The sequence below is a fragment of the Peromyscus californicus genome, unplaced genomic scaffold (genome assembly GCF_007827085.1).
Source record: "Peromyscus californicus insignis strain IS unplaced genomic scaffold, ASM782708v3 Scaffold_11__1_contigs__length_118956290, whole genome shotgun sequence".
NCBI lineage: Eukaryota > Metazoa > Chordata > Mammalia > Rodentia > Cricetidae > Peromyscus > Peromyscus californicus.
The window spans coordinates 4,215,574-4,229,014 of NW_026294402.1; the positions used below are offsets into that span (position 1 = coordinate 4,215,574).

General features: G+C 41.2%; 1 protein-coding gene across 3 annotated transcripts in view; it reads right to left on the reverse strand.

Annotated features, from left to right (window-relative positions):
• Positions 1 to 4,052, reverse strand: part of Dync2h1 (dynein cytoplasmic 2 heavy chain 1) — a 260,746-nt gene extending 256,694 nt beyond the window's left edge. For 2 of the 3 annotated variants that reach the window (XM_052751659.1, XM_052751655.1), the window contains exons 1-4: positions 3,756 to 4,046; positions 3,102 to 3,272; positions 2,593 to 2,728; positions 543 to 661 (exon numbers count right to left, since the gene is read on the reverse strand). In XM_052751659.1, coding sequence (XP_052607619.1) covers positions 543 to 661; positions 2,593 to 2,728; positions 3,102 to 3,272; positions 3,756 to 3,950 — 621 coding nt within the window. In that variant the 5' untranslated portion in view covers positions 3,951 to 4,046. Of the gene's footprint in view, positions 1 to 542; positions 662 to 2,592; positions 2,729 to 3,101; positions 3,273 to 3,755 lie in introns of all 3 variants that reach the window. The other variant, XM_052751646.1, reaches the window with a different exon arrangement.
• Between the last annotated feature and the right edge of the window lie 9,389 nt (positions 4,053 to 13,441).

Below are 13,441 nucleotides of genomic sequence, written 5' to 3' on the forward strand. Positions count from 1 at the left end.
GTGAGCACTTGTTTGTGGATGTACATGTGGAGACCAAACGTCATCTTTGTGTACACTCCTCTACACCTCTCCACCTTTTTTTTTTGATACTGGGTCTCAAAGAATCCAGAGCTCTCCACTTAGACTATGGCAGCTAGCGAGCAACTAACCACAGTCCTCCTGTCTGTCTCCAATCCTAGCACTGGGATTACAGACACATGTGTGGATCTGAACTCGGGGCCTCACGCCCGCAGAGCAAGCACTTCCGCCACTGTGGCATCGCAGGCTTCTGCAGGCTCCTGAGTTTGTTTCTCTCCCAGTACTTGCAGAAAACTGTATTTGTTTTTGAGGAAAATTATTTCCTAGAGATTAGAATTTAATGTTTTCATTTCTATGTTTTACATATTTAAAACATACAGCATAAGTAAATTCTGGGGCCTATAAACTATGTATCTTGCTTACAACTGTCTAGTAGATTTTAAAAGAGAAAAAGACACTGAAAATTGAATCCTAAAGTTCATTTACAAGAAGTCTAATATACAAACTATGTGCGAATCACATACCCTTGCAATTGTTTCAAATAACTCCTTAAAATAACTGGCTCTTTCTTTACTAATCTGTTTATTTCCACGATGAGCTTGTTCTATCCAAAACTGGAACTCATCACTTGGTGTGAGAATACCTAAAAAAGTGAAGAAAAAAGTCAGCTACTATTGGAAAGAGAAAAGGTGTAACACTATTTGGCTCATCTGTTGATTTAGGTTTAGTCCAGAAGATGGACAGAAAATGACCTTTCAACCCCTATCAACAGTAAATTCTTACTTAATCAATGAGTGTTTTCAACTTAATTTGAAAGTATAAGCAAAATAGTTTTATTTTTAAATTCTCTTTCAAATATCCCAATGAACTAGATAATTACTGTGTGTTTAATCATATGCTGAAAGTAACTGTACTATTCTCTGGAAGTAAGTTTTAAAAAGCATCTATTTGATTATTTGAGCAAAACACAATTTGTGCTTCTAATATTTTTAAATATTATCTGTATGTTATACATTTTATTTTGTTCATAAGTATGAATTTATACCACAGTAAAATTGTAAATAGTTTCAGATAAAATATTATACCATAAAAGTTGGTCTGCTGCCTTCACAAGGTACAGTCAGCCCTTCCACATCACTCCCACAATCTGTGTTGAGACAGTAAACTACCTGTGGTGTCAGATACACATGCTCTTGGTGAAGTCGGAGCCACAATTTACCCACTAGTTTCCTTTTTTATATTGTAAACAATGCCCTTTCTGAGGTCTGCTTGGTGCCACGGTGTTTCTGTTTTTAAGCTTTAAATTGATCTTAAACCACCATGCCAAAAATGCAAGTACCAGACAGCTTTGATGTTCTTTACTGAGAAAGTATGGTCAAGTAAGTTGCATTCAAGGCACATGTCATAGGAAACAACCACTGTACATAACCACGCTATTTTCAACTTCTATAAACTATCCAGTGTTTTAAAATTTTTCTTCTCCAAACCCATATACGCTATTCACTTTTTAAAAGCTTATATTCACAGAAGACCCAAAAACCCCGAAAGAAATTTGGGAAGCAATACAGTTATTTGCTAATTGTATTAATGAAACAATCATTTGGGGGGGGGGGGATTGGGAGTTTTTGGTTTGGTTTGGTTTTGGCTTTGTTTTTTTGGTTTTGGTTTTGGTTTTGGTTTTTTTGGTTTTTGTTTTTGTTTTTGTTTTTGTTTTTTTTTTTGGTCTTTCGACACAGGTTTCTCTGTGTAGCCTTGGCTGTCCTGGAACTAGCTCTGTAGACCAGGCTGGACTCAAACTCAGAGATCTGCCTGCCTCTGCCTCCCAAGTGCTGGGACTGAAGGCATGTGCCACCACCACCACCTGGCCCACGAAATGATCACGTTATACTTTGAGTTTGTCACAGATGGGGCCCTAGTTAGGGTTACTCTTTTTGCAATGAAACACAATGACCAAATCACCTTGGGAATCAAAGGGTTTCTTTGGCTTACTCATCCATGGTACTGTTCACCATTAAGGGAAGTTGGAACAGGAACTGAAACAAGATAGGAACCTAGAGGCAGGAGCTGATGCAGAGGCCATGGAGGGGTGCTGCTTACTGGCTTGCTCCCCATGGTTTGTTCAAACCCTCCCCCCAGATTAGCACTCCAGTGTGGCACCACCTGCAAAGGGCTGGGTGCTCCCCCATCAGTCACGAATTAAAATGCCCCACAGGCTTACCTACAGCCTGGTCTTATGGAGGCATTTTCTCCACGGAGGTCTCCTCCTCTCACATGACTATAGCTTGTACCAAATGAGCATAAACTAGCCAGCACTCATGGTTATTTTGAAGACCAGAAAGAAATCTTGACAACCTGAGTTTGATTCCAGGACTGCAAAAGCTGAAGGAGAGCTCTGACTGCCGCAAACTGTCCTTTGACCTCTGCAAGTGTGCTATGGCACTCACATACACACTCAAGACACAAGTAATTGCTCTGACATGCTTTCTCTAAGCAAGATATATATACAAAAATAATAATACCAATACTAGAACTCCGATGAGCCCTGGAAGCAAAGCACCGTGTGTTGCTACGCACCTCTTGTGTCATCTTCCTTGAGCTTCAGCTTGGGTACGTTAGTATCCGATCTTCGCAGAACCACACCCAATCCAGCTTCTAGCTCACTCAAAAGATTCTGAAGTTTAGGATCAAAGTTCCTGCTCCATTCCTGGTCCTACAGAAAAGCCGAGAAGAGCAAACACCGCTCACAGCATCGCCAGTCAGCCTCAGAAACACACTGCCCAAGCACTAAAGCCACAAGCTCTGCTGCACCGAGAGCCTGCCTCAGCTTCCTCTTCCACAGGTAAAGTTTTATAAAATCATCTAGTACGGCTATGTAAGAGATGATGTGAGCTGCATTTCACAGCTTCACTCAGTTTTCCTCAACAAAGTCTAAACTAACAGAAGTCTGACACAACCCCCAACACCATAAAAAATTTCAATAAATAAACTAAAACACATTAAACAGTGAATCAAATAATATGTATGTCTGTTTCCATGCTGACCAAACTACTCACCTAAAAATAATCCACAAGCACCTCACTCACCTTTAGCAACATGGGTGCAAACACCTGCCGTACCGCTTGGTAAAGAGAATTGACAGGCGACTCCACCATAGATGAGACAAGAATGTTGTTATGTAGATTGTCACCTGTAATTACTTCGGGTCGGAGCTTGAAAAACACCAGCACTTTGTCCTTTGTGTCATCAAAATCAATCTAAAGTGATAAACAAATGATCTTATGTCTTCTTCATAAAAACTTAGTGTTTGAAAGAAATGTTGCACTACCGTGTTGTATCACTAGACTTATGCCTGGTGGAAAAATTAAAGACAATATATTCAAAACAATCAATTAGCTGTGTTCACACTACATTGGCCAAACTGCAGTTCAAAGGAAGGAAAGAGTAAAGATGTCATAAAGTAAACAGGGTTATTCAGTCAAATCGCTTAAGGCTCAGAGTTGAGGGCCAGCCTGAAATGGCCAGACTGTCTAAAAAGAACAGTCAAGGTGCTTTTCGTTCCTATTCACAAGTGTGGACAGGGAAACTCCTACTATCCGGTGGGCACTCCACCACCTAGGCACAGGCAGCTTGGACCCCAGGGCTCCAAGGCGAGGCTGAGGATGCCTTCAGGCCTGGCGTTAGGACCTGGGGCGTGAGGGAGGGGAGGCCGGGCCTGGGCATCCAGGGCGCTGCCCTACCGTGTTGGAAAACGCCAGGCCCGCGTCGGACCGCTGCACCCGGAGCAGCATCTGGTTGCCGTCGTCCAAGAAGTTGTTCACCTCCGGGCAGCTGCTCAGCGGGGGCTGATCCCAGAGCTCCGGCCTCAGCCCGAAGTAATTCTGGGTGGTCGTGAAAAGGAAGAGTTTGCGGACGTCCGCGGGGCCTCCCGCCATGGCCGGAGAGGAGAGGGTCCCGGAGAGGCTCGGCGGCCTGACCCGCACACTTCTCCGTTGCCACGGGCCGTCGCTATGGCGACCACTCCACGCCGGCGGCGCGCGCAGCGGAAGTAGGCCATCTGGCGCGCGTGCGCGATCAAGGCTGAGGATCCTGGCGCTCATCGATCGGAAGAGTTGAACGCTCACACATCCTTTATCCATCTTTCCTTCTGATGCGGCGCTCTACTGTTTCCGTTGCACGTGCAAACCACTCTCGAGTGTCAGGGTCGACATCTGTGAAATAGGGAGGTAGCAGTTCACAACTAAATTGCAGTCGGGCTGTAAAAGAGATTACTATTTTAAAATCACATTTTTTCCAGGCATGATGGTCCACGACTGTAGCCAGAGCATTTAGGACGCCAAAACGACAGCCTTGGCTACATAAGGATACCCTGTCTCAAAAAACCAAATCAGTGGGGCTGGAAGGTGAATCAGCAATTAAGAGCGCTTGTTGCTCTTTGCAGAGGATGGGGATTCGCCTTTAATCCCAACACTCCGGGAGGCAGAGCCAGGCGGATCTCTGTGAGTTCGAGGCCAGCCTGGTCTACAGAGTGAGTGCTACACAGAGAAACCCTGTCTCGAAAAACAAAACAAAACAAACAAACAAACAAACAAACAAAAGATCCCAGCCCCAAACACACAGTGTCAAACAAGGACTAGAAACCCCAGTTCGAGGATGGGGGGAGGGGCAAAACACTCATACACATATAATGAATACATCTAAAATCAATCAATCACAACAAGCACCTTCCTAGCACCTTGTTAGAAAGGCTTGTATTCCTTTACTCTTACAAAGTCTATCTGCTCTTTCCTGAGTGGCTTAATTTCCCACTGTTGGTTTTGTCTTTGTTTTGGGGTTGTTGCTGTGTGTGTGTGTGTTTTACCTTAGTAATTACAGGAAAACCTTAACAATCATTATGTTACCAATTGTCCGGGTCAGGTGTTTCTAGGTTCTTGGTTATTTTATTTAAAATAAGGGTGCCCAATGATCTACAAAAGAAACAAGGTAAGAGACTGATAACACTGTCAAGACTGACACTGGGCCACAAGACTAAGGACACTCATAGGTTATTATTTAGGGTTCCTTTTATGGGGTTCAATAGAAGGAGCTTGTCTACTACAGTACATAGTTTGGCTTTGATATATTTGGGTACACAGTTATTTTCTAAGGCATGTCCCTTCCCACAATGCATCTGATTTTAATCATGTGCATGCCCAATTGCATAGGCATGGGAATATTAAATAGGAGATTCTTCCTAAATATTAACTGGAGGACATAGTTTTGCATTACTACACATGTATGCAAAACCAGTTTAGGTTAGACAGCCCCTCTACTCTTTGTACCTGGATATATTGAGAGTTTATTTGAACAGAAACTAAGTTCGATTTTTAAAAGAGGAGAAACTTACCTTTATACAGAGAGGGGTGTATGTATAGTCAGATGCAGGTGCAAGTCTGATGTTGCTAGATGCATTGTTTCAATTGGGATGTGTGCATGCAGGGAAAGGAGCTGGGCTGCCAAATTCATTGTTGCAGGGATAAGGGATGAAGGTTTATAATACAGACCAAGTAGAGTTCGGGGATGCTAAGCTATTCCCTGTGTTTGTCTCCCTACCACAGCAATATTTTTAATGGTTTGTTTTTAATTTAATGTACATTGGTGTTTTGCCTGCATGTATGACTGTGTAAGGGTGTCAGGTCCCCTAGAACTGGAGTTATAGGCAGTTGTGAGCTGCCATGTGGGTGCTGGGAATTGAACACAGGTCCTCTGAAAGAACCTGTGCTCTTAACTGCTGAGCCACCTCTCCAGCGCCTGCAGTAGAAATAGCCAAAATACACAGTATGATGGGTTTGTTTAATAACAAGCATGAACACTGGAAGACTACTTGCCCTCCACTGTGAGACAACTCTCATCTTTAAATCTCTTATGTGTCTACATGTTTTCCATAGTGTCTACCTGAAAGCCCTATTGCTCATCAGTCTTCACATCAAGGCAATAATCACCTCTTACTGTTCTTAGACAATGCTAACTACACATGAAGAGGGAGTCATTTACAAGCTAGCCCTTAAAACAGAAGCACAGACCATAATATAAATTATATATTTATATTTATATATATATATATATATATATATATATATATATATATATATATATATATATATATATAAAATTCAGGACAATAATGACATAGTCTGTGGCCCAAACATTTGAGTGTTCTCAAAGTCATATGTTTCAACTTAACCTTGAGTGTGATCACACCCAGAAATAAGGCTGAGAAGTGATTGGGCCACAAGGACAGGACTGAAGCCCTGAGAAAAGAGCCCAAAGGAGCATGCTTGCTGTTCCCATCATATATGAAGATCTGTGAGGTATGGTCCTTTCCTAGACCCCAGATTCGCTGACACCTTAATCATAGATTTTTCGGCCTCGTAATTGTGAACAGCACATTTTGTTGTTTATGAATTACCCAGTTTAAAGTATGGTTTCTGGCGAAACAGATGATAACAATGCTTTATGAAGTGTAATATTCAATTCAAACACTGCTACACATTGCTTAGGTCCCGTTGCAGAATCAGAGGACCTCTGTGTTCTGACTATGCTGAGTCAGTTAATTTGCATTAGTGTCCTTATTTTTGGATCTAGTATGAAGCCAGTTCTTGCAATCAGTGGCAGTAAAAACATGAGACATGAAGGAGATATTTGAACAAGCATGTGGCATATTTATTGGTTTGCAGCAGATCTGATTCTTCCATGAGGTAACAAATAACATTTATTCAAATGCTGGTGTGTCATATTTTATAAACTGAGTAACAAAATTAATTGTACATATCTTTAATGGCAAGGATTGCAAGAGATATGGCAGAGATTTTTCTAGACCTCTTCTAAAATTAATAAAACAATAGTCTTGAGAAGAAATAAACAGCAAATAGATGTTCAGTTTTGTGGTATTGTGTGCTTCTTTGTTTAAAAATAATTCTGCTTCTTAACCTTTGATACAATTAGCTTATGTACAGGTTCACTTGAATACTCCCCTTTGTGTATGTGAAAGACAGTCTTACTATGTAGTCCAGACTGGCCTTCAACTCACAGCAGTCCTCCCTCCCACTTTTTTCTTCCTGAGCTTGGGACTATGGGTGTGTGAAACCACGCTCAGCAATTTGTTTAATAATATTCTTATTAATAGAAAAGTGACAATGTGGCCAAACAAATACTGAGCTGGGTGTGATTGCTCACACCTGCAATCTCAGCACGTGGGGCTTACATAGAGGGATCACTGAGTTTGTTTGAGGCCAGCCTAGGCTATACATTAAGTTCCAGGGCAACTTGGATACAGATTGAGACCTTGTCTCAAAAGCCAAAATCAGAAACAAAATAACAAAAAAGAAGCTACTGACCCTACCACCCTACAGGTCTATCTATATACCTCTTACCCATGTTTTATTGATCAGGCATGTCACGTAGTCATGTCTATCTGCAAGTGGGCAGGTCACCCTACTTCGTTTATAAAATGAGGGGAAGCTATAACACATGTGGAACATCCTAATAACTGCTACACCTTCGGATGTCTTTCAGATTAAAGTAAAAGTCTTTGTGGAGTAAACAAAAGAAACTTTCTGCTCTTATTTTGCCACAGGACCAACTAATGTTCCAGATAATAGCTCTAAAGACAAGGAGCCAGGCCCCCAGAAGACCTCTGACAGTCACTAGGAGTGAGAAAAATTGCTTTTCTTAAACTACTCAACTCTTAGCTACTCTGCTGCTCAGATATCCAAACTGATGTCACTTAAGTTCATCTGCAGTGCCCACCCAGCACTGTGCCTTTTGTCAAAAGCCACTTCACTAACTCGTGTGAGTTATCAGGGTCTAGTGACTTGGGTGTAAAGTTCCGCAATACTGGCTTAAGGAATTCTATTGTACACACACACCAACTTACTGCATGATCCCTCTCCAGATAAAGACTTGCTTTAAGTTGTGCTTTGGGATAATGAAGTATGATGGCAAAAATACTGTGTTGGGCTTGTAAGATGGCTTGGTGCATGAAAGTACTTCTGGCTTGCTATACATTGCTGAGCAAACTGATGACCCAAGTTTGGTCCCTGGAACCCACAGTGGAAGGGGAGAATTGACCCCTAAAAGTTGTTCTCTGGTTTCTATGCCTTCACTTACAAAAATAACAACATATACTAGGTTAAGGCTTTTAGCAGAAGATTTCAAAGCACACTAATATGCAATTTTCCCTCTATGCTACTGCTAAATATATTTTGAGAGGCCTCAACACGAGTTACTTTTAACTGCATGCAAGATTTAGCTCTTTATTTGAAGAAAAGTCTTGCTTTAAGTTTTAATGCCACTTTTAAAATACCTACTCTGATATAAAGTGCTAAAGTTTCATCACACCATAGCAAATATTAATAAAAATGTTCACAAAGTGGTTATTTTGAGTCTTTATTTCTAGTTCCATTTTGACTTATGCATAATTATCATTGAATAACATGAAATTAAATTAGAGTGTTCTGCTTCATAGCCTAGCATCTTTTTTGGGAAAATCTGTGATAAAATAACTTTCTGACATCACACCCTATTGCTATGCAGATAGAACATCAAAATATTGTCCATGTCAACTTACTCATTCAGTAGCTAAAATAAATCTAAAGGAAAAGAGGCTGCATTTCAGTGCTCACTTTTCAGGCATCAGCTTGGCATCTTCCTTACTGAAATACGTAATCAAATTGGAAGTTTGAGATTTTATAATGTTAGGCAATACGTTCACGAATCTACTGTCATGTATTTAGTGTTCTTATCAGCAATCGGCTCTGCCCCTCTGGGTCCCTGGTTAACTGATGCGTAACACCCAACTTTCTAACCAGGATCTCAAATCTAGAATTTGAGGAGGTACAATCTTTCCAAAAGTATACAATTCTAAGGTTTATTTATTTATTTATTTATTTATTTATTTATTTATTTATTTATGAGTGCTCTGTCTACATACATGCCTGCATGCCAGAAGATGGCTGTGAACTGCCATGTGATTGCTGGGAATTGAACTCAGGACCTCTGCAAGAGCAGCCAGTGCTCAAAACCGCTGAGCCATTTCTCCAGTCCAAGTATACAATTCTTAACACTCTTTCTTCTTGTACTTCATTGTTTTCTGGCTTTCATTTTTCCAATATTCACAGGGACCTTGAAAATAACATTAGATTTTTCATGGACCAATGAGATAGCTCAGCAGATAAAGGTGCTTGCCATCAAGACTGACAGATAATCTGAGTTTCATCCCCAGAACCCACATGGTAGGAAAGTTGGAGAGAACCAACTCTCTCAAGCTTCCCTCTGACCTCCACACACATACCATGGCACACAAATAAATGAATGTAAAAGTTTTCAAATAAAAAAAATTTGTTTTTGCCAAGCAATGGTGGTACACGCCTTTAATCCCAGCACTCAGGGAGGCAGAGGCAGGTGGATCTCTGTGAGTTCGGCGCTACCCTAGTCTAACAGACTGAGATCCAGGACAGCCAGGGCTACACAAGACAATCCTGTCTCAAAACACTAAAAAAGAAAAAATTGAAGTGAGGGTCAGGGCCTTTTAGTCACCCACATTCTGTAAGTGACTCTGATAAACCCTTCAACTCATTAAGCTAGACTTGGGTGGAATTGTGTCTTTGACTTGTCATTGGTGCCCTACCTGGGGTGAAGAGGGGTGTGTGTGTGTCCCTAAGAAGTCACATACCACTGCTCATGAGAATTTCCTTACTGCCCCTTTAGAACTGTTCTATGAACCCATTTTTTCTCAGCACCTTGGATAAAATTCAGTAGAATATCATACTGCAGTAGGCTGCATTTGGCACCCATCTCTGCCTGGGTGTATATAATACATTTCTTCACTAGTGACCTCAGGTGAAGCCTTATGACTTAAACAAAAATGATGTATCAATTCAGGAAAGAACCTTTAACCACTGGCATAGGATTCACTGTTAACCTTTCACAGGAGTCACTGTGATGACAGTGTTCCAGACCGGTTACTCTGTCAGTCTGGGCCCCACAAAGAACCAGTCCCAAGGCCACTACAGCAGATGCGGTCCAACACACTACTACAGGATGAGCAGAGCAAGTAGCCTGTTACCTAGTTTGCATCTCTGCATCACTCTTCAACATTAGTCCTTGTGTGCTTTCCCGAAATGTCAAAACAGAAAATCCTGATTTGACATCTCATTCTCTACTGTTTTCTTAGGGTTAATTTTCTCTGGGTTTATGCAAATGGAAAAATTTCATAAAACTCTGACTTACAGTGTTTGAAAAAGCAGCAGTAACTTTTGGACTGTAGAGCACTTGTATGGACCCAGTACACAATCGAATGTGGCCTCCTAGTCCCTCAGTGCCTGCACTGCTTGCTTTTTTTAATGTGGGAAAAATCCTATTTTTAAAAGTGTCAGGAAAAAAAAACAAACTATACCAAATATATGTTAGCACATCTCTGGCACTATTTTTGGCTTTCTTAATTAGATATAACTATTTTAAAAGTTCTTTTTCATTTTTTTATTCTACAGTCCCCCAAATCTTAGAAATATGCAAATCACCAAAATGTGAAGTGAATGACAGACCTGCCTTTGTGTGCTTTATGATTAGAATACATTTTATGCCACTGTCCTAACAGATAGCTATTGTGTATTTTTGAAGGTTTTTTTTTAAACATCCTGTAGTACAATACAAAAGATAAAGGATAGAGTTATGTGACTTTCCTAAAGTTGCTGAGTGTCTTTGGATCTAAATCAGAACAAATTTCTGCTTTAATACTACTTCCTTTCCCTTCCTCGTTACTTACAGTCAATGAAAATTAGACCACTTACCAAAGAACTGCAGTGCCCTCATATCTTCTTACCACACTTTTTGGTGAAAATCATAAACTATCACATGTATTTGTAAGCAGTAGAAAAATACTAAATCACATAACTAGATGTTTCTGTATTGTTCATGAGCAGATATGATGCCCCTCCCCATAAGTAACTGGGATAAGAGCTGATTTTGACAATGGAGGTATAGTGGCGGCAGTAGGTACTGACCAGAGAAGGCAATGAAGAAGTAGATGGGTATGAATGCTACAGATATTTCTCCTTCTGGACTGTTCGCTCCATGAGTGCAGAAAGTTTTGTTTGCCTATGTGTGTGCTACTGAACATGCCTTTTATCTACCTTTTATCAAATCTGGCTTAACTGGTCATCAATGAATACCATACATAAAATCCAACATCTTCATCTCTTTTTTTCCAGAGAATCCCATGGATACAAGCGGAGCCCCTATGGAGTGACTGCACTCAGTTCAATGCCTAGAATGTCCAGGTGTGTTGGGGTCTTACTCATCCCATATAGTTCAAGGATGTATGGACTAATTAATCACCTGCTCTGCATTCTGACCCAATACACAATGATGGACAAAGGACACAAAACAATTTTTATTAATGCTATTTACAAAAGAATGGAAGGTGTTGATCCTGGTCTATAGCGATGCTGGCATATTGCTAAAGGCTTGTGGAGTTCTTTATCCTCTGACTACACCTTCTAGAAGGATATTCTTTGAACTTTGTCTTCTTAGTTATCTGTCTTTAAGCTTTAATCCCTTTCTTCTGTTTTCTGAGGAAAGACCTATGCATCCTTTAATGCAAATATATTGAAGAAATAAACTTGGCTCTAATAGCTTTTTATTTTATTTCATTTTTTTTTTGCCATTGCTTGTTGTATTTGGTTGTTCTGTGATTTTCATATAAACATCCTGAGAAATAATATACCAGTAGGACATTTACAAATACATACTTCAATACATTTTAACAAGTACATACACCATCACCTCAATCAAAACATAAAATATGTCTATTAACCAAAAAGTTGTCTTGCATGCATTTCCTTTACAGAATCTGGGTCATTCAACTTGTAGATTTTATGATAGCTAGACTGTTTTCAGCACTAGGGATTGAAACTAGGGTGTCAATCGTGCAAAGAAGTGACCTTGTCCTAGAGCTCTTTCCCCAACATTTTTACTTTTTATTTTGAGAGAGACTCACTAAGCTGCTCAGATTGAGCTTGAACTGGCAATCCTCATACCTCAGTCTCTCAAGCAGCTGAGACCGCAAGTCTCTGGCACTTACCTAGCTTGACTCTTCAGATTTTATGTATTTAAAATATCCTTTTTGAGCCAGAGGGATGGCTCAGATAATAAAGGTAATTGTGGCCAAGGCTGACAACCTAAGTTGGACCCTCAAGAGCCACACCATGGAGGGAGAGAACCAACTCTCTCAAGTTGTCCTCTGACCTCTACACCCCAGCTTTGGCACACAAGTGTTCCCCCAATAACACAATACTTACTTTTTGCCAGGCAGTGGTGGCACACGCCTTTAATCCCAGCACTCAGGAGGCAGAGCCAGGCAGATCTCTGTGAGTTCAAGACCAGCGTGGTCTACAGAGCAAGATCCAGGACAGGCACCAACACTACACAGAGAAACCCTGTCTCAGGGGGAAAAAAACAATAAATACTTACGAAAAAAACCTTATCTTTCAGTCCTCTACTTTCTTTAAGTAGCTCTGTTTATAGAGCTTAGCTTTTGTAATTTTCATGTGGAAACAATGCTTCGTGCATTGTTTGTAATAGAGGTAAAAGATTATAGGTTTGAACGTTATTTTCATTGTTACAAAATTTAAGTATATGCACCAAACATTGAAATGTCCTGGCTCACAAAACTGTGAATTCCAGGGCGTATTATGTATTTGGGACTCATTACAAGCCCCGTTTTTCTGTGTTTCTCCTTGATTCTGACTAGATTGGGGTGCCACGACGGTGTCACAGAACCATAGGAATAGAATTTAAAGAAACTTAGTCTTCTGTCACAGTCAGCTTACAAACATGAACTTATTTCACTAAGCATCTTCTAGGAGTTAATCTTTACATACTATAACCCTTCTTATAAACAATATTTCCATTTTAGAAGTTACGTGATTACAGTTATCTTGGGAGCAGCCCATCAAAACCGTTCCCTGAAGCCCTCTTTAGTAAGTCAGTCAGTCAGTTCTCCAAGTCTCTTGTCCAAGAGGCGAATTCCCCAGAAGTAAAACATGTTGGCGTTGTTTCGCCTCTGCAGGACGGAAAGCTTGAGACGGGCGTGAGAAGCTCATCTCAGGCCCACGGTGAACACCCGAGTGGCTGGAGACGCTGCACGTCAGGAGTGGGCACACTCGCGCGTGGTTCTTCACCAGATTACCTCGCTCGACAGCTGCGGAGCGTTCATGATTTTATAAGGACTTTCCCGCGGGACATCGCCCGAGAAACTCGGGACAAGCAGGTTCCAGCAGCGGAGACGACAGTCCTGGAAACCCGGAGGTGCCCGCAGAGCCTTCAGGAGCCCGCCTCCGCCCCCGCGCCTCCTCGCCGCGTCACTTCCGGCCCACAGCCATCCGCT